The sequence below is a fragment of the Bombyx mandarina genome, chromosome 21, assembly GCF_030267445.1.
Source record: "Bombyx mandarina strain Sakado chromosome 21, ASM3026744v2".
NCBI classification, from domain to species: domain Eukaryota; kingdom Metazoa; phylum Arthropoda; class Insecta; order Lepidoptera; family Bombycidae; genus Bombyx; species Bombyx mandarina.
Window position 1 is genome coordinate 823,998 of NC_143227.1, and position 21,418 is coordinate 845,415.

Genomic DNA, 21,418 nt, shown 5'->3' on the forward strand with positions numbered 1-21,418 from the left:
ACATAATGTAAAAAATAATAGTTTAAAAAAACTAACAAAATACGCTTTTATAGAAAATCCAACTAAAAAATAGAAAATAAATTTTAATAAATTTGAATTAAAAATAGTGTAAGAAAAAATGATTTAATTGTAAAAAGCGTGAGGTGCTTTTCAGGATATTATCAAAATAACCCTTCTACTCATATCTGTTTATAAAATATTTATAACTACTGATACCATGCACCCCACGCTTTTTTTACAATAAAATAATTTTATTTTATTATGAATTCAAAATTTATTTTCTATTTTTTAGTTGGATTTTCTATAAAAGCGTATTTTGTTAGTTTTTTTAAACTATTATATATTTTTCATTTTTAGTTGAATTTCAATTTTTTTTAATATTGAATTGTCATCGGTCCTTAATAAGTATACCAAATTTCGAGTTAATCCTACGTTTTGAAGGGGGTCAAAATCATGTTCAAAGATTCCGTTAGAAACATACATACGTCTGAAGCTTATAAAATCGTTTTAAAAAAAGACGCTCGTTCAAGTTTCCACAGGAGCTGTCATCGAGAAAATAATGAAATGGAAATAGTATAGGTGAGCACTAGTTAAAATAAACGACCAACATTTCTTCTTAAAACTACTTTATTGATAATAATAACATTTCTTCTTAAAACTACTTTATTGATAATAATAACACAAGGTTTATTTTACATGTTCGTGTACGGTGTAAGGAGACTAAAACGAAGACATTTCACAAACGCTCCTGACAAGTGTACGCTAGTAAAAAATTCAATATTCATACATTTGTAGTATATGTATTGTTTTTAAATAAAAATCACCCGTGGGTTCAACGGCCTCGCACGTGCCGTTAAGCGTCTGCAGGCTGACAGGCAGGACGTTCGTCACCATACGCTTTACATCACAAGTTTACAATACGCGGAAATACTAAACACATTCTTTCCGTCGATTTAGATTTGTAGTAGGCAACACTAAACGAATTTATTCTTAAATTGGCAACACCGTGGTCATCTGGTCACGCGGTCCTCTGATGTCTCTCCCACTTACATTATTGAATACAAAGCTATAATTTCAGTCACAAAATACATTAAGATAATTGGAACTTTGTGGTCACTGACTCGGTATTTTGATTGTTTTTTCACTTGACGAAATTAGCCAAAGGGCTTCAAGGGATTGAGTTCGTTCCCTATATAGGCGTACGCTTTAAACTCTCCTATCTTGGTCCCGTCCTTGTACAGGTACTGCCTGAAGCAGGTGTCGCAGAAGAAGGCGGGGTCGAAGGGCACGCGCCGACACCCGGACACGATCCACTTGGCGCCGAACTCCGCGCACGTGGTGCAGTAGATGGTCTGGTTGTGCGTGACGGCGGAGTGGCACGGGTAGTGCCGGCGCCGCAGCGGGTCCCGCACCGTCACGCAGCGCACCTCCGAGAACGTGAACACGTGCTCGCACGCGCCCTGGTGCACGTACACCTGCCCGCACCCACCCACGTACATGTGTGGCGACCCTACTGACCTCGGGGTGACCGAGCTTAAGCGCGATCACTCCGTCCCCACGTACAGCCGCGGCGCGACTTGTCTAGTGTGGCGACCCTACTGACCTCGGGGTGACCAAGCTTAAGCGCGATCACTCCATCCCCACGTACAGCCGCGGCGCGACTTGTCTAGTGTGGTGACCCTACTGACCTCGGGGTGACCGAGCTTAAGCGCGATCACTCCGTCCCCACGTACAGCCGCGGCGCGACTTGTCTAGTGTGGTGACCCTACTGACCTCGGGGTGACCGAGCTTAAGCGCGATCACTCCGTCCCCACGTACAGCCGCGGCGCGACTTGTCTAGTGTGGTGACCCTACTGACCTCGGGGTGACCGAGCTTAAGCGCGATCACTCCGTCCCCACGTACAGCCGCGGCGCGACTTGTCTAGTGTGGTGACCCTACTGACCTCGGGGTGACCGAGCTTAAGCGCGATCACTCCGTCCCCACGTACAGCCGCGGCGCGACTTGTCTAGTGTGGTGACCCTACTGACCTCGGGGTGACCGAGCTTAAGCGCGATCACTCCGTCCCCACGTACAGCCGCGGCGCGACTTGTCTAGTGTGGTGACCCTACTGACCTCGGGGTGACCGAGCTTAAGCGCGATCACTCCGTCCCCACGTACAGCCGCGGCGCGACTTGTCTAGTGTGGTGACCCTACTGACCTCGGGGTGACCGAGCTTAAGCGCGATCACTCCGACCCACGTACAGCCGCGGCGCGACTTGTCTAGTGTGGTGACCCTACTGACCTCGGGGTGACCGAGCTTAAGCGCGATCACTCCGTCCCCACGTACAACCGCGGCGCGACTTGTCTAGTGTGGTGACCCTACTGACCTCGGGGTGACCGAGCTTAAGCGCGATCACTCCGTCCCCACGTACAGCCGCGGCGCGACTTGTCTAGTGTGGTGACCCTACTGACCTCGGGGTGACCGAGCTTAAGCGCGATCACTCCGTCCCCACGTACAGCCGCGGCGCGACTTGTCTAGTGTGGTGACCCTACTGATCTCGGGGTGACCGAGCTTAAGCGCGATCACTCCGTCCCCACGTACAGCCGCGGCGCGACTTGTCTAGTGTGGTGACCCTACTGACCTCGGGGTGACCGAGCTTAAGCGCGATCACTCCGACCCACGTACAGCCGCGGCGCGACTTGTCTAGTGTGGTGACCCTACTGACCTCGGGGTGACCGAGCTTAAGCGCGATCACTCCGTCCCCACGTACAGCCGCGGCGCGACTTGTCTAGTGTGGTGACCCTACTGACCTCGGGGTGACCGAGCTTAAGCGCGATCACTCCGTCCCCACGTACAGCCGCGGCGCGACTTGTCTAGTGTGGTGACCCTACTGACCTCGGGGTGACCGAGCTTAAGCGCGATCACTCCGTCCCCACGTACAGCCGCGGCGCGACTTGTCTAGTGTGGTGACCCTACTGACCTCGGGGTGACCGAGCTTAAGCGCGATCACTCCGTCCCCACGTACAGCCGCGGCGCGACTTGTCTAGTGTGGTGACCCTACTGACTCGGGGTGACCGAGCTTAAGCGCGATCACTCCGTCCCCACGTACAGCCGCGGCGCGACTTGTCTAGTGTGGTGACCCTACTGACCTCGGGGTGACCGAGCTTAAGCGCGATCACTCCGTCCCCACGTACAGCCGCGGCGCGACTTGTCTAGTGTGGTGACCCTACTGACCTCGGGGTGACCGAGCTTAAGCGCGATCACTCCGTCCCCACGTACAGCCGCGGCGCGACTTGTCTAGTGTGGTGACCCTACTGACCTCGGGGTGACCGAGCTTAAGCGCGATCACTCCGTCCCCACGTACAGCCGCGGCGCGACTTGTCTAGTGTGGTGACCCTACTGACCTCGGGGTGACCGAGCTTAAGCGCGATCACTCCGTCCCCACGTACAGCCGCGGCGCGACTTGTCTAGTGTGGTGACCCTACTGACCTCGGGGTGACCGAGCTTAAGCGCGATCACTCCGTCCCCACGTACAGCCGCGGCGCGACTTGTCTAGTGTGGTGACCCTACTGACCTCGGGGTGACCGAGCTTAAGCGCGATCACTCCGTCCCCACGTACAGCCGCGGCGCGACTTGTCTAGTGTGGTGACCCTACTGACCTCGGGGTGACCGAGCTTAAGCGCGATCACTCCGTCCCCACGTACAGCCGCGGCGCGACTTGTCTAGTGTGGTGACCCTACTGACCTCGGGGTGACCGAGCTTAAGCGCGATCACTACGTCCCCACGTACAGCTGCGGCGCGACTTGTCTAGTGTGGTGACCCTACTGACCTCGGGGTGACCGAGCTTAAGCGCGATCACTCCGTCCCCACGTACAGCCGCGGCGCGACTTGTCTAGTGTGGTGACCCTACTGACCTCGGGGTGACCGAGCTTAAGCGCGATCACTACGTCCCCACGTACAGCTGCGGCGCGACTTGTCTAGTGTGGTGACCCTACTGACCTCGGGGTGACCGAGTTTGATCACGATGTCCTCTAGGTTGACGGAGCACATGTCTTGGACCGGAAAATCTCCAATCCCCTTCCGTCGCGCCCACGTGCGTATGACTGCGCTGTTGTCCACGCACCCCTCCCTTGTGTCCACGTAAAACGTGTTGTTTATGAACAAGAAACCGGATGGGAACACTTCCTGTAATGTATGATCGAATCGATTAGAGTTCACTTAGCCTATGTTCTACAGCACGGACCTCGGACGCCACGAGCGCCGCTACAAGACGAACCGAGCGACGTTTAACTGTTACAATAGTCATCGCGTCGTTAGCCTCATAGGTATGAACCTAAACTGCTGTACTCGGATTTTGGTGCGACCTAAATTGGATAAATAGGTTAAGCAACCGATCGACAAGGTACCTTGGCGGCGGCGGCGGGCGGCGCGTCGGGCGCGTGCGACACGTCCACGCGCATGTCGTGGTCGTTGTTGCAGGCGATGCGGTCGCGCAGGTCGCTGAGCGGGCGGCGGCCCAGCAGCACCACGTCGCAACTGAACACCGTGCTGCGGCTGCGCGTCTGCAACACCGCCGTACCGTCACACCAAGAGGTACCAGACCACGATCGGTGGATTAGTGGTAAAACTTGCCCACTGAGTTTCTCGCCAGATCTTCTCAGTGGTTCGCGTTTCCGATCCGGTGGTAGATTCTGCGAAGCACTGCTCTTGCTAGAGTCAGTGTTAGCATCACTCCGGTTTGAGCCCCGTGAGCTCACCTACTAGTCAAGATTACGCTGAAATAGCCTCTTTAAGACTATCAGCTTAGGTAGGGGAAAAAAAAGGTAAAACTTTGAATCGTGAAGGCCAAAAAGCGTATGCTATTTAATCAGTTACTGCGCGATTTAAATACCGTCCAATTACAATTTACACGGGCGAAATTCGCCGGGCCAGCACATCCATTGGAGAGAGGGCCGTGCGTAGTCGTCCTCTGAGGTTACTAGCAATAGGTACCTAGACAAAAAAGGCTATCCTACAGACATAAGCGACCTGACACTTACGTTTCGGTCCTTGTGTAAGTGATCTATGAAGGGCCTGTAGACTCGCACCCGGAATATGAGATCCTTCCCTGGGTCCAACTCACAAGGTAATGTAGGGTCTTCATTGCTGCCCTGGAATTATTAATACATACAAGTTTAGAGACACGAAATAGACCTTTTATTATCTTGTGCGTGTTTGATTTAATCAATTATAATAGTAATGAAATCTATTGTTATTCTTAAAAAACCACAAATAATAAAACCAAACACGTGATTTGTATTTATAAATTTGTTTAATAACCAATAGCCTATTTCAACCACAAATTAGTCATACGTTCCCATTTGACAGGTTGAAATACCACAATACAATTTAGACTGCAACCTCATGTTCGAATAAAAAAACCTTCATAATCACCTCTTGTGACAAAGGCAGCATTCTTAAGCCTCTGTACTTTAGTCTCATTAAATATGGATTCAAATTAATTTTGTTTCTCATCTTGTACTTTCTTGTTGTACACAATTTAGTGGAATTGAGGTCTATGTCTGGAATATCCGTTGATGATAGTATCGAAAGTGATGGCGTGTCCCATTTTAAATTTAGCTCTTTACCTGTTTTCAGGTGCTCTATGCTGAAACAGAATTTATTACCGTGTATGATTATAATCTTTTAAAGATTTCTTTTAAATTTATATTGTAAACTGTAACAAATAGCAGGATAGGAAAAAATACAAAAGTTAAGAATTTCAATTTATTAAATACTTGGGTGATGTTTAAATTTAAAGCTATGTCAGAGAAATCAAATTTTAAAGACGTCACAGCATCTCAGGCGTTTGGAAAAGCTCATAACCTATTAAATCCACAGTTATTGATGAATGATGCAGTGTAGTATACCAAAAAAACCATTGCTTGGTCTCAAAATACTGACTCCTGTATGAATGCACAAGAGGAAATTAATTTCACACTTTACTGGAATACCAATCCTGTTTCTTTTATAGCTGATCAGATTGGAAATAGCGGTTATGTATAGCGGAAATGCGGTCCAGGGTGGAGGTATTCCCCGAATATTCAAAACTAAAACTACTGCTCATCGAGAAGAAATACACACTTTCATAACACTAGAGAACATAAACAACAAATATTATTGATAAGTTCTTCATAACAACTACAGATATTATATAAATATTTTCAGTTTGCTGCAACAGTTAGAAAGCCAAAAAAAATAAGATACATAACTTTGTGAGCAGTGGTAACAAAAAACAAGTTCTGCAAATATAATAACATTTCTGAAAAATTAGTATTCTGAGCTGCAAAACAATTGAATGTTAACTAAACACCTTGCACCTAATACACACAAAGTTTAGCATATAATAATCATTCTGAATGATACACAAATCTGTACAAATGCATTCATCTTTACATTAAAACTTACCTTAAAAATTAACACAAACGTTATTAATGTATTTGTTACTGCTAATGTATTTGTTGCTTACCTGCAATATTTACCTAACTCCTTAAACTCTTCATCATCAAGATCACATCCAATAAAATTTCTTATTTCATCATCATAGAACTTATCCAGATGACCTTTAGTTTTTGGCTTACCAAATATAGGAAGAGCTTCAAAAACTCTTGGTAGATTTTTTGTTATTATTGGGGGTGTAACCATCTCATTGGCAATGCTGTACCACTTTGGACCTTTATCTACAGTGAAAAGCTCAGGCTTTGGCTTCTTGGCAGGAAATTCTACAAGCAAATCTGCATTGATTCTTTTTAATGTTTCACCAATACTAGTAGTGCCAACATCTCTGTCCCCACTAGTACTTGGTGAAGGAGTCTCCTGATCGTTACTATGACTTGCTGGAATTTCTCCAATGCTTTCCATGTAATTTAAAGAATCTCCCTCATTTTGATTCCGTTTCGATGCAACTTCTTTGGCACTAGCCTTATCACTTAGAGGTTCTTCCTCACCTTGACTGTCATTTTTGGGAAAATTTTCTTCATCAACCTCTTCAATTTCAAATAATACAGAAAACTTGTATTCTTTCTTGATTTCAGTCTCTTCTGTTTTCGATGATGTAGTTTCTTTATCCATAATGGGGTTGATTTGCAGAGTATGCTCCTTATTTATTCGTTCTGGAATATTTAGACCTGATCTTATTTTTTGTGATCCAGAGCTTTTGGTGTTGTACTTAATTTTTTTGTTTGTGTTCAGAATATGGTGATCAAAGGTGATGAAATAGTACTGTTGATTAACTATCAGTAATTTTCAATTCTCCATGGTTAGTAAGTGTTCTCTTTAAAGTTCATTTTTGCATTTTGTAAAACGTATTTAATTATTAAAATATAACGGTAACTTGAATATTTTTTTTAGTCTAATTGATTATACTTTTTTTGAGAATAAATTTTCTTTCTATAGTCGGATTTTTTATTAGACGAAGTAAACTGACGTTTACTGTGTTGTCAGTTTTTGATGAAATAAAAATAGTGTTGTGACAAAGTGAACGATTGAAAAAACTCCTGAATTAATGAAATTGCCTCGATTGTCTAGTGAATAGTTAGTGTGCCGAACTGCCGATATCGGGCACGGGGTTCGAATTTTAGCCGTGCTTTGTACATACCAACGAGTTTTCGACGAAACATTATGTTCCTATGGTATCTACCTGTACTGAATACCGAGTGTTTTAAACATTAAGAAAAACATTGCGAGGAAGCTTGTAAGACTGTCCTATTTCCAATGCATCATATAGTTGAAACTATAGATGTATAAAATATAACAATTATAGGTACATAGGTAATGAAAATAAAAAAAACTGATTGTAGTTACATACTACTAGTAACATATTATTATATTGGATCACTTTAATACAATTTTATTGTAAAATATAAATAATATTCTTTTATAGTTTGAAATTAATGAGTAACTCTTCACACTCATTGTTCATTTATGTGATTGAACGAGAACTGAACGCATCACTATTACTTTAAATATAGCAACATTATTTCACAAAGTGACATTAGCTACTGTCAGCTGGCTTCGTCTAATGGGGTTGGCAACTGTCAAAGTGGCGCTTGTGTGCATTGTTCCCATAACATTCAATATTTGTATTGGAATTTTTGATTAAAAATTATTTTAAGCACAATGACGCGTTGTTTTGTGCCAATATGCTCAGAAATTGGAGTACATCAATTCCGAAGGACAAGAAAATTGGAAGACTGTGGTTAAAGGCCATTTGACGCGAAAAAAGTACTCCCACAAAAAGTTCGAGGTTATGTCGTAAACACTTTGTAGAATCTGACTATGAAAACATTAGTAAATACACAGGTATGTTTCTTTCTGTCAAATATTTATAATGCATGACTAGGTGTAGCACACATCTTTGTTCTCTTATTAAAAAAATCCAATAATAATTAGTTAGGCACACTATTCGTTGCTAACATATTTTGCAAGTAGATTTATGTTCTAAGGAACCTTTTAACAAACACAAAATCAGACTGGAGGAAACGCATTCCTCATGAGCTGTTGTTCATTATCAGCTGTTACTATTGAAAGTTCTATCTAAATCGCTGCATCCATTGTAATAACAAATATTTTGAACCATGGTCAGGTTTCCTTGTGATAGTATATTTAAATGTTTTTCTTTGTGTTGTAGGTGTCAAACATTAACATAAATATCTGAAGAAAGGTGCTGTACCATCTATATTTTCATGGAATATGAAACCAGTTTCTGAAGAAACAAAAAATAGAGAACAAAGGTTACAAACTCGTACCCTTTGAAGAACACAGCAATGTGCATTTTGATTCAAATGTCTCTCAAGAAATTCTAATAGAAAATAATAACTCTAGTATAGATGAAACAATTACAAGGCATCATATTACTATTGGAACTCAAACATCCAATATATTAAGATTGTTCTCTACAGAGCTATTACTTGCAGACGATGAGACAATGCAATACTACACCGGGTTGGAAACAGCATCTAAGTTTTCATTAGTTTTAATCACACTTATGCCAATGTCATTGATATAAGGTATCGCTGGAGTAGAATGGTCGGCATATCAATAGAAGATCAATTTTGAATGTTACTAATTAAGCTTATTATATATTTCATATGTGTAATGTTATGTAATTTTAGAGAAGGAATTGTCAATAAAAATAATTTAAAATATTCCTGATTATTTATTTCGACAAGTGTGTATAGTTATAATACAGATATTTTTCATACAATGCTTCTTTGAAAATATTTTCATAAAAGATATCTCATTTATTTATCATATTATTTATAAAATTATTGTCTTTTTCAACATAAATCACTTTGATGTCCTTGTAGGTGTAAATGACCAATTGCAGTATGTTTTGCCTGAGCAGTATAACTGCCCTTGGATTTGATAATAATATGTGCAGGTTTTTTTAGAGACAATATCCCGTTACATTGTTCTAAGTAAGGCACCGTTGTTATATTTATTTCATGTTTTCTGCTAGCGTATGGACATTTCACTTCAATTATAGTTTCTTCGCCCGACACACCATCAGGAGATGCAGCAAGATATGGGCGCTCTTGGCTAATGAAAATGCCACATGGCTCCACTAGCAAATCATATATATTAGCATATTTTGCTAGAGCTATTTTTTAATTTTGTTTCAAAATTAAAATTTTGGTCATATGGCTCTAATCTGAAAAAAATTAAATAATACATTAGTTGGTAGGTAATGTGTGTAATGTGAGCAATTCTTTTTGCACATGCTACAAGGAATAAAGTTCCTAAGGTACACAATTTAATATTATTATAATAATATCTACCGGAAACAGTTTGAGAGAAGTTTTCTAAGTTAAAATAAAACATCAACATTGTACCTTTCGACAAAATCCACTTTTTTTCCTCGTAAAGATGCACCACGTTTTCTCAACTCCTCCTTTAATTCTTTAACTATCCAGTTGGAATACATGTTGTAAAACTGTTTAGCACTACTTAGAAAGTAATAAGAACCGTATCAAAATCACAAAATGCCGAAATATCACGAACGCAAAACACACAAAATGGCGGCTCTCTGTGACAAGGGAACAAGCTACGCTGGCGACATCTGAGAAAAGCTTTAACCGGCCAACCCCATTAAAAATCCGACTATAAATCATAAATAAATTCCACAAGACTAAGTAGGTATCAATTGTTGACATTTTTCTGTTTTTATGGGTAATGGGCAGTGATCTCGAACGTCATAGAGCGAGATCGGTAGACTTGGCAGCTAAAATAGGCATATTTGTACTATTTTATACCCAAAGTCGGTATTTGTCAAAAAATATACAATATTCAATCAAATTCGTTTAATTATTGAAAAAAAAAACTTAGACTAACTATTTAAGAATAAATTATTTTTTATACCAATATTGTTTGGCCATAGCTGCAGTCATCGTCGAATTAATTTCAAAATCATAACAATTAGCTGTATTAGAGTCGTTTTGCATGTAATAGACCAGTGATTGATTCAGTAGACAGCCTGTTTCGCTGTTTTGTTTTCAAAAGATTATTATGTGAAAATATGCGTTCAACGTTAGCGCATGAATAGGGAAGTGATAAAATATTAAGGACTAGCTGACCCGGCAGACTTCGTAGTGCCTCAATCGATAAATAAAAGACCTAAACTTTTGTATAAAATAAACTTAAAACAAACAAAAGGAATCCGTCCGACGGGGGACATATCAAAGGAAAAACAAAATTGTTATTTTTATTTAATTCCGAGCATTTTCATATTTATCTACCTTTCGGTCCAGCCGTTCTCGAGTTTTAGCGAGACTAGGGAACAGCAATTCATTTCTATATAATATATAGATAGAAGATTGATAGATAGATAGATGAAAAGATGAAATTAGACAACAAAGGAAACATTTGAGTTTCATCGCCACAGTTTATAGGCTTATTACACTTGGCTGAATTCAGACGACTGAATTCAGTCGCTACTGAATTCAGTCAAGTGTAATAGCATTAAGTAAATTAGTCTACTGAATTCAGTAGCAAGGATGGTTTCTGACTGACTGAATCATTTAGAAGCCTAATTAGAAACGCATTTATGAAGGTGTAATCGCATTTAGTTACAGAATGGTTTCATTCAGTCGTCCCATAGCTCTCCGTGCGTAAGGAAGTTTTAGTTTGTTTTTTGCTTCCGAATAAAAAGTATTAATTTCGGTGGCCTTTATTTAATGTGCCAGACATTTATAAATAGACCGACATGTTTCAGGGATAGTTTTTGTCACCAGGGGTTGGCGGCCATCCATAAAGTACGTCACACGTTAATGGGGAGGGGGGGTATCACCGAAGTGTGACATCGTGTGACAAGGGGCATGGGGGGGTCAATACTTTTGTGACGTCACATGTTAAAATTTAAAATACTAAAACGCAAAGTTTGTATGTGAATTAAAAATTTTAAAAATTTACAAACTTGATCTATATTTATTAATAATTTTTTGATATATATTTATTGATCTATATTTATTAATAATTTAGCGAAAATTCGTCCTCAAAGAATTGCGGCTAGACGTGCCCGAGAAATTCTCTGTTTAATGAATGATGACGATGCTTTATGGATGGAAGAGAATGATGTCGACACTAAGGATGTTCCTGACGTTCAAATTCAGAACGAAAATGAAGTGCCTGATTTACCAGTAATAGCTGATATAAAAGAGTGGATCCAAAGTCCATGGACACTCGATAATTAAGATTTTTATCTTTAATTAATATAATTAATCGTTTATTATTTTCTAACTAGTCGTTTGTTTTTTCGATTTTATGAAATGTTGGACTTTATGTTGATTTTATTAGATTATTATTTAATAAAAATAAGTAAAAAATGAAAATAGCTGTTTTCTCTCGATTATTTTTAAATACATACATAAATTTAAAAAATGTGTGACGTCACATCAGGAGGGGGGGGTTATAAAAATGTGACAACCTGTGACAAGGAGGGGGGGAGGGGTTCAAAAGTCCTAAAATTCGTGTGACGTACTTTATGGATGGCCCCTTGGGATATTGAAGAACTAAATTTTAAATCTTGATACGAATTTCCTGTCCCAAGAAATCTTACCAATCTTTCTTTTGGACTTATACTATCGTAGGATTATATGTATATGTAATAGTTATATAATAGAAATATAATAAACTATCGTAGGATAGTGTTGACGCCTTTGCCGTATCTGCGTGTCGTCTATAATCTATATTAAGCTAACTAGTCTGTAATTAAAATATAATCTGTCTCTTAACACTTTTACGAGGAACAATTCCCGCTTCTTTTTCTACCTACTTAATTCAATTTATACAAGCTTCTTGCTTCTATACTTAATTACTTCATGTAATTCATCAAAATACAAACTAAACATCTCTACTCTAAACAAATTATTGTACAAATATAAAATAAAGTCTCGTTACAGAAAACAACGGGATTTCATTGTATCATCAGACACAAAATTTGGCGCCCAACGTGGGGCAAGATCCTGGACTCTTGGATGGAACAACCCCTGGAAGACGTGTACTGGTACACGTCTTCTCAGACACATTAACTGCAAGAAGGTGCCGTCCACTTGATGAGCGTCAGCCATTATAATTTTATAAGTTTTCTCCAAATTCTAAATGTCTAACAAGGAAGACAAAGCCCTCTCATCTAAATTGAAGGAGTTAGTAGCCAAACGTAGCTCTATCAAAGGCCAGCTAAATTTAAAAACTATGTAGACAATGTAACCAAATTGTCTCATTTGGCTAATGTTCAACTAACTGAACTTACATTGAAAATTAGCAAACTTGAAGCCCTTTCGACCAGATTCGATGAGTTGCAGACTGAGATCGAGGTTCTCAACCTTGAAAATTTGGAGAATGAAATCCAAGATCGTGATGACATTGAAATTACCATCATTCTTAACCTTGCCAATGCCAAGGCCTTGCTTGAGACTCATTCTGAGTCGTCAAGACGTGACTCAATAGCTCAGAACATTCAGTGTCATCATGATCAAAATTATATTGGATCCAAGCTGCCACAAATGCATCTGCCAAAGTTTGATGGCTCATATTTCCGCTGGTTGGAATTCCGTGACACATTTACCTCTATTGTTCACAACAACGACCGTATTCCCATAATTCACAAATTTCACTATATGTTATCTTATCTAGATGGTGATGCAGCCCGCTTAGTATCCAATCTTGAGGTCTCCACCAATAATTATGCTGAGGCCTGGAAATTGCTGTGACAGATATGATAACAAACGTCTGTTAATTGGTCGTTGGACCTTCCGTGTTCATTTTCAGAACCTGGTCCCTCGTTTGTTGGGGGTGGCCAGCGCGTTAAGCCGGCTTCTTCCCAACATCGGGGGGCCTAACCAGGTGACGCGCCGTCTCTATACGGTGGTGGAGCGGTCAATGGTCTTATACGAGGCGCCCGTGTGGGGCCAGTCACTGACCGTGGGAGTAGCGAAGTTGCTACAACGGCCGCAACGCACTATCGCGGTCAGGATCATCCGTGGTTATCGCACCATCTCTTACGAGGCGGCGTGTGTACTGGCTGGGACTCCGCCTTGGGTCCTGGAGGCGGAGGCGCTCGCCGCTGACTATCAGTGGCGGGCTAACTTTCGTGCCCGGGGCGTGGCGCGTCCCAGCCCCAGTGTGGTCAGAGCGCGGAGGGCCCAATCTCGGCGGTCCGTGCTGGAGTCATGGTCCAGGCGGCCCGGTTCTTGTGAATTGGGTGAATCGTGACAGAGGACGCCTCACTTTCCGGCTCACGCAGGTACTCACTGGCCATGGTTGCTTCGGTGAGTTCCTGCACCGGATTGGAGTCAAGCCGACAGAGAGTGCCACCATTGTGGTTGCGACTTGGACACGGCAGAGCATACGCTCGTCGCCTACCCCGCATGGGATGGGTGGCGGCGAGTCCTCGTCGCAAAAATAGGAAACGACTTGTCGTTGCCGAGTGTTCTGGCATCGATGCTCGGTGACGACGAGTCGTGAAAAGCGATGCTCGACTTCTGCGAGTGCACCATCTCGCAAAAGGAGGCGGGCTTCGGACAGCCTGCCGACCGAGAGGGCTGGTGGTCGTGGCGCCGACGACCGCCAGTCCGGTGTCCCGAGAGGGAGGGTGATGGGAGAGATGTGCTCCGCACTAAACGCTTCACTTTCCCCCCTTTGCCTTTTCATGAGCTCTGTCTCATGCGAGGTTTGGATGCTGGTTGTTGAGCGACAGGAGGTTTTAGTCGGTTCGACTACGACATGCCCCGCCCTCCATCCCCAGTGAAGGGCGGAAGTCCGGCTATTTCCTCCTGACAAAAAAAAAACCTGTGGCACTCGGGAACTGCGGCGGTAAAGCTGTTGCATAGCATTTTTTATCAACTTATGACATTATAATTAGACAATGATAATTTAATATTAAAACAATAATAAAACAAGACCACGCTATATTAAACCTTAATAAAGGCAAAACCTTAACTGACCCCTTCACACTCATAAGCTAAACCGCGCGAGAGAGACATGGGCAGACTTTTCATGATGCGCATGCAGTGTGACGTCACGCCACGCGCTATTCATAAACATTACACAAGCGCAACGTGTGAATGCGTTGAACGCGAGCTACATGGTAGGCGGAGTGAGGGATGTTAGGTTTTTTTCGTTACAGAATTTCATGATTGGGTCGCCGCGCTAAGGCCCGCGATAAAAGCTATGCAATAGCTTAAAAATTTATGAACTTGTAATAAAATCTCTTTGGCTATACTATTTTTATCTGGCTGGTTTTGGTATCATTAAAAGTTTAAATTCGAAAGAAGATAATTCCAAATTAAAATGAGGAAGATGTGTGATTTTTATTTATTTTTCGTACTGTCAAGATGAGTGAATCTAATGAAGATATTCGATACATTTTAAAATTTTACTACAAAAAAGGTAAAAAAGCAACGCAAGCCGTGAAAAAAAATTGCGATGTTTATGGACCTAGTGCAGTGTCTGTGAGAGTAGCACAAATTTGGTTTAAGCGTTTTCAATCCGCTAAATTTTGATGTCAAAAATGCACGTCGCTCTGGTCGCCCTATTACGGATAAAGTCGATGCCATTTTTGAAATAGTGGGGCAAGATCGGCATATCAGTAGTTACGACGTAACTGAAGAACTGGGAATTGACCACAAAATAGTTATGGCGCATTTGAAAAAAACTGGGTACACAAAAAAGCTCACTGAAAGAAACCTAATGAACTGTGTACTCATTTGTGATTCTTTATTACGATGTAATGAAACCGAACCATTTTTGAATAAGCTGATAGTGGATCGCGTACGGCAAGAACGTACGAGAAAGGTTGTGGCGAAACCCGGGTTAACTCGCAACAAGGTGATGCTGTGTGTGTGGTGGGATTGGAAGAGCATTATACATTATGAGCTGTTACCACCAGGCAGGACCATCGATTCTGAACTCTACTGCTAACAACTGATGAGATTAAAGCAAGAAGTTGAGAGAAAGCGGCCGGAATTAATCAACAGAGGGGGTGTGGTTTTTCATCACGATAACGCTAGACCTCACACATCTTTAGCCACTCAGCAAAAATTAAGAGAGCTTGGCTGGGAGATGTTAATGCATCCGCCGTATAGTCCTGACCTTGCACCTTCAGATTTCTACCTGTTTCGGTCTCTTCAGAATTATTTAAGCAGTGTCAGGTTAACATCACGAGAGGACTGCCAAAACCAATTGTGGCGGTATTTTGATCACAAGCCCCAAAATTTCTATAGCAATGAGATCATGTCCCTACCTACAAGATGGCAAAAAGTTATCGAACAAAATGGTACCGACATACTTTAGTTAAATGTGAATAAACTATATTAAAAAATGTTGTGAATTTTCTTAAAAAATGCGAAGAAACTTTTTCCCCAACCTATTATTATATAGAAATAAAATAGTAAACAATGTTTACAATAAGTGAGCTATTTAGGCTTACTATACTATTTGACATTGGACGGTAATGGGTAAATTGTAAAAAAAAATAATCTAAGACAAGTTTTTGAACAATAATTATACACGCATTTCCATTTTATATAAAAATTATGATTCTTACATCAGTAATTTCTTATAAAATGCTAGGAAAGTGCTGTAAAATGCCCTTATGTTAAAAACAAGAAAGAAAGTAAAGAAAACCTCAATTTGTGTTAGTTTACGTATGTGTAATATTTTAAAACTGCGCATTTTTTTTTTTTTTTTTTCGTCAGGAGGAAATCGCCGGACTCCCACCCTCCACTGGGGATGGAGGATGGGGCATGTCGGAGTCGAACCGACTAAAACCTCCTGTCGCTCAACAACCAACGTCCAACCCTCGCATGAGACAGAACTCATGAAAAGGCAAGGGGAGGAGAGTGAAGCGTTTAGTGCGGAGCACATCTCTCCCATCACCCTCCCCCTCGGGACGCCGGGCCAGCGATCGTCGGCGCCACGACCACCAGCCCTCTCGGTCGGCAGGCTGTCCGAAGCCCGCCTAGATGGCGCCGGTTTGAATAGATTATCCTACGAAATACCCCGCTGGGTCAGAACCAGCGTGGGTCGAGGATAGCCGGCCTTCCATCACCCGGATGCTCTTGCGTAAAACGCGTGCAGAGCAGCTTGCACGTCGTCTTCTTAGGCCCCCTTCACCGGGCCCCAGACCGACATATAAGGGGGACCCGAAACACTTAGAGGGCCAGGGCTAGGGCGAAATCCGCCTCCCTGGCCCCCGCTCGACGGCGGCGGGCTTGTGCGTCTCTGACGCGCCCCGCCGCCTCCTTCTGCGAGATGGTGCACTCGCAGAAGTCGAGCATCGCCTTCCACGACTCGTCCTTGCCGAGCATCGATGCTACAACACTCGGCAACGACAAGTCGTTTCCTATTTTTGCGACAAGGACACGGCGCCACCCCTCCCATGCGGGGCAGGCAACGAGCGTGTGCTCCGCCGTGTCCAAGTCGCAACCACAATGGTAACACTCTGCCGTATGCTCGGCTGCGATCCGGTGCAGGAACTCACCGAAGCAACCATGCCCAGTGAGCACCTGCGTGAGCCGGAAAGTGAGGCGTCCTCTGTCACGATTCACCCAATCCACAAGAATCGGGCGAATCGCCTCGACGGTCCTACGACCAGCCGAAGGATCGACCAGCCGCCTGAACCATGACTCCAGCAAAACTCTGCAGTAGTAGTTTTTTTTTTCTGTTTCTAATGTTTAAAATAATTTCTGGTGCGATGTAATTAAGGTAAAATTGCCCTAATTTTTTACTACCCGATGATATGTAGGCGAAGTAAAATGTCCCTTAGAAATAAGGTGACACTCTACAAAACTTGCATACGCCCCGTCATGACCTATGCAAGTGTAGTGTTCGCTCACGCGGCCCGCACTCACTTAAAATCATTCCAAATTATTCAATCCCGTTTTTGCAGGATAGCCGTCGGAGCCCCGTGGTTCGTCAGGAACGTCGACCTCCATGACGACCTGGACTTAGAGTCCATCAGTAAGTATCTACAGTCGGCGTCGATGCGCCACTTCGATAAAGCGGCACGACACGAGAACCCTCTCATCGTGGCCTCCGGTAACTACATTCCCGATCCTGCGGACAGAATGGAAAGCAGTCGACGTCGCCCAAAACACGTCATCTCGGATCCTCCCGATCCACTAACGGTGCTTTTAGGTACTTCCTTGTACTTGAGCCCCGTGAGCTCACCTACTAGCCACGGTTACGCTGAAATAGCCCCTAGGGCTATCAGCTTAGGTAGGAAAAAAAAAAAAAAAAAACCCTAATTTTTTAACTATCATCGATCATGTTCCGCAGAAACTTGTTACAACTTGATTGCGTACGGTGTGTGGGCTATCCTACGAAATGTATGTTAATTATTTTAAGTTTTTATAACATCATACAGGGTAGAAATATAAACTAATTATTTGTTATTGTGTAGTAGGTGAGTTTTAATTTTAGTGAAATTTAAAATACTAGTAAATGAAATTACAAATTTTACAGCGCCCCCCTAACCCACATCAACGCCCCCCATTTTTTCCTGGGCCCCTTAACGCCCCCCTCTAGGTTTCAAACGCCCCCTTGGGGGCGTTATCGCCCACTTTGAGAAAGACTGTCATAAATGAATATAGGGAATTAGGCCATTTATAAAAGTCACCTCAAAAGATTCCTAATTTATCATATTTTCTCTGTCATCATGCTGTATTTAAAAATGACAGTGAATCAACAAAGATCCGAGTAGTGTTTGATGGTTCTGCTCCCGCTACTTCTGGCTTCTCTCTTAATGATATTCAAATCCAAAAGTCTTTATTAGTGTAGAATCGATGCTTTAGGTATTATAATAACCACTCAGACAAAGCTGTGTTAACTAAATACCGATCGATCAAGAGATCAAATACCGCAAATGAAGCTGGATTAGAGAAAGAACACGTGGTGAATTGCACTATTTTACCGACAGGTTATTTATTATTTCATCTCATCGAATATATGTTTGGAGTTGTTTTATTTCATGTTATTTATTTTAAATTTATTTCATCCTAAACTTTAATTTCAATTACCTATGTGGTTTGGTTAAAAAAATTAAGCTGTATAGTCTCTTTATCCGTTCTGTGGGTGATAAAAAAAAAAGACTGACACACTGACACCTTCCAATTTCAACTAATTTCAAGTCAACAAAGCATTAACTTGTTTGTTGGATGTGGTTTTCAGCAAGTTATCGTTAAGCTGTAGAATCCTTAATTAATATAGGTACTTAATATATTTAAAGTAGTAACTACACTTGTTTTTACATCAACTTGGTCAACTAAGATCATAATCGGAAAGAAATATGCTCACTTTATGGAATTTATTTGAAGCCACATTGTTATGTCTCAACGCAGTATGTGTATTACACGAAGAAAGATTCATGCAGAAAAGTGAGTTTTCGAACAGTTTTTTTTGTATATTGTAACCATATGTCGTCTAATTAGTTACGGCCACACGTCATTTCGGATCCTCCCAATCCACTAACCGTGCTTTTAGGCTCTTCAAGCACCGGTCATCGTTCACATCGAACTTGTCGATTAAGACGAAGAGTTCGACGAGCGAACTTACACACAGATACAGGGCACTGAGTTTCTCGCCGGATCTTCTCAATGAGTCACGTTTCCGATCCGGTGGTAGGTTCTGTGAAGCACTGCTCTTGCTAGTGTTAGCAACGTCCTCAGGTTTGAGCCCCGTGAGCTCATCTGCTTGTTAGGGTCACGCTGAAATGATCTCTCAAGGCCATCAGCTTAGGAAAAAAAAAAGCAGCCTAATTAATTAAAGTACATTTTTTATGTTCATTTAATTAAACATGTTGAGTTAGGCTGTATGTATAGGTTATTTGATACTAAAAATATTTGCTAGCTTCAGCATTTCTTTTATCAATTGCGTATTTCATAGGGCCTATAATCCATTCAACACGGCTACACTCTTAAATGTACATCGAAGGTCAAATTAAATTATATTACAAGTTTTAATGATATAACTAATATAGACTAATAAAAATTAAATTATGCTTACAGTTGGCTGGGGAGCAAATACCCAAACCCAGGGCTTTGAAGATCAATCTTCGATGAAATTCCAAATTCTTAACTTGGTGAGGTCAATTAGAACAGTTACAAAGAGTAAGTAACTCAATGAAGTTTATTCACAGTTGGGAAAAAAATTATGATTGATGTTGTAATGTTGAATCATCTTAATGGAGTAATAATATTAATAAAAAGTAATCACATTATGTGATTACTGGTAACTATGTTCTAATAAAAATATCATAAGCCAAAAAACACTTATTTCAAAAATCACTGTTACTTTTTAAATATAAAAGAAATATTTTTTTAATTTTTGTCATTATAATTAATAAGAATGATATTATTGACTTTTGGCAAGTTCAATTTTATTCAAAATACATAATAATAATATAATTGTATCGAACAACTGATAAATTTCCCATCCTAGATTAATTGGATATGACAGCCGAAAAGACATCACAATGTCAATTCTACCAGCCACCTAACATCAGATATAGCAATGCATGATTTAAAAAAAAAACAATCACAAGTAGCCAAAAATCTATGTATGGGTTTCGTGTTCATGCAGGGTTGCTCAGGTAGCATGTGGTAAACTGTCAATACACTAGTGGCTCCCAGTGTGTCATTCCTTTTATTTGTTACATGATACATAGGGCAGCAATGTAATTTAGTGCTGATAAATTAGTGCTCTTCACGTGTTGCTTTATGTTTAATAATATTAATCTAAACTATTTGGCTTTATGTTTCAGTTCCTCTCATCATACTCAATATCCTGACAATAATGTTCAAACTGTTACTGGGATAATGAACATTGATATAGAAATATCAATAGAAAGTATAAAAATCTTAATAGTGTTATTATAAGATATTTTAATTTTGTAAATCAAATAAAAGTTAAATTTGTATGTTTGTAAACTTTTTCAACCATCCATACATGCTCAGAACAATTTGTACTTATTGCCCCATTGTCTATTTTCTGCAAGACACTAAATATAACCAACCAGCATGGATTCATTATTTCTACCCAAAAGCACTTGACACAGGGTGGTTTTCGAACAGGCATTTTTGTCACATACTGTCTGGTGCTTCCTCAGTTTTTTCTGAGTACTTTAATAATAAGTATAACATTCTTGAAGAGGGTTGAATATGCATCGAAGCTTAGCTTTGCTAATATCCATTCCTAAATATCCACTGTAGTAATTTTTTAAAGATTATTGAAAAATAATATTAAAAATAAAAAATAATAAAATTGACATATTGAAAAATAACACTGAAAATCATCAGTGGCATAAATTGAAGGTGTTGCCTAAAAAATCTTAACCTGTGACATTACAGAACACTATTACTTCCTTTCATCAATGTCGCCCTTTCATTAAATTTTTTTTCCCAAGAAATAGGTACGTATAATATTTCTGAAAATATTTGGATTATTAGAAACCGCATTGATAAATCATACTACAAGATTTCCAAGCCTTTTTTTTTTTTTTTTTTCCTACCTAATCTGAGAGCCTTGAGAGGCTATATCAGCGTAACCCTAACTTTTGTAGGTGAGCTCACGGGGCTCAAACCTGATGACTCAAGCCTTTGAGCCATGACCATCTATATATAGTCCCCGGTACGTAACTTGGCAAGAGTCGTTAGATGCGCAGAAGTCGTTTTTTAGGTCTCTTTGGTTGTCAAGCGGGACGCGGGGAAAGACGTAGCACCGTTCCGAGCGCGTGATTGGTGAGTCAGTCGACGCTCACCTCCCGCACCGCGTCCACGTTCCGTTCGCTCCCGGCTACACATGCGCCTAATATGTTGTAGGATACCCTTTTTTTAAATTTAGTTTTTGTTACGAGTGTTATTGTTTTAAATTTGTTTGAAATGCCAGGACCAAATACCATATAT

General features: G+C 41.2%; 2 protein-coding genes and 1 long non-coding RNA gene across 3 annotated transcripts; 2 read left to right on the forward strand and 1 right to left on the reverse strand.

Moving 5' to 3' along the window:
- Nucleotides 1–609: 609 nt before the first annotated feature.
- On the reverse strand, nt 610–10,533 carry Pbp49 (proximal sequence element A Pbp49). Its single transcript, XM_089736293.1, has 7 exons — nt 10,380–10,533; nt 6,490–7,132; nt 5,415–5,628; nt 5,021–5,131; nt 4,388–4,543; nt 3,981–4,166; nt 610–1,475 (listed from the first exon to the last, which is right to left on the reverse strand). Exons 2-7 carry the CDS (start codon nt 7,089–7,091, stop codon nt 1,155–1,157), a joined length of 1,590 nt encoding a protein of 529 aa, XP_089592419.1. The 5' UTR covers nt 7,092–7,132; nt 10,380–10,533; the 3' UTR covers nt 610–1,154.
- LOC149500418 (uncharacterized) lies at nt 8,039–9,166 on the forward strand. The gene is made up of 2 exons (XR_016324874.1): nt 8,039–8,321; nt 8,650–9,166. It is a non-coding gene; the product is annotated as an uncharacterized LOC149500418 (long non-coding RNA).
- Nucleotides 10,534–18,638: 8,105 nt separating the features above from the next.
- On the forward strand, nt 18,639–20,437 carry LOC114240308 (immediate early response 3-interacting protein 1). Its single transcript, XM_028170796.2, has 3 exons — nt 18,639–18,892; nt 19,523–19,624; nt 20,278–20,437. Exons 1-3 carry the CDS (start codon nt 18,805–18,807, stop codon nt 20,331–20,333), a joined length of 246 nt encoding a protein of 81 aa, XP_028026597.1. The 5' UTR covers nt 18,639–18,804; the 3' UTR covers nt 20,334–20,437.
- The last annotated feature ends 981 nt before the right edge of the window (nt 20,438–21,418 follow it).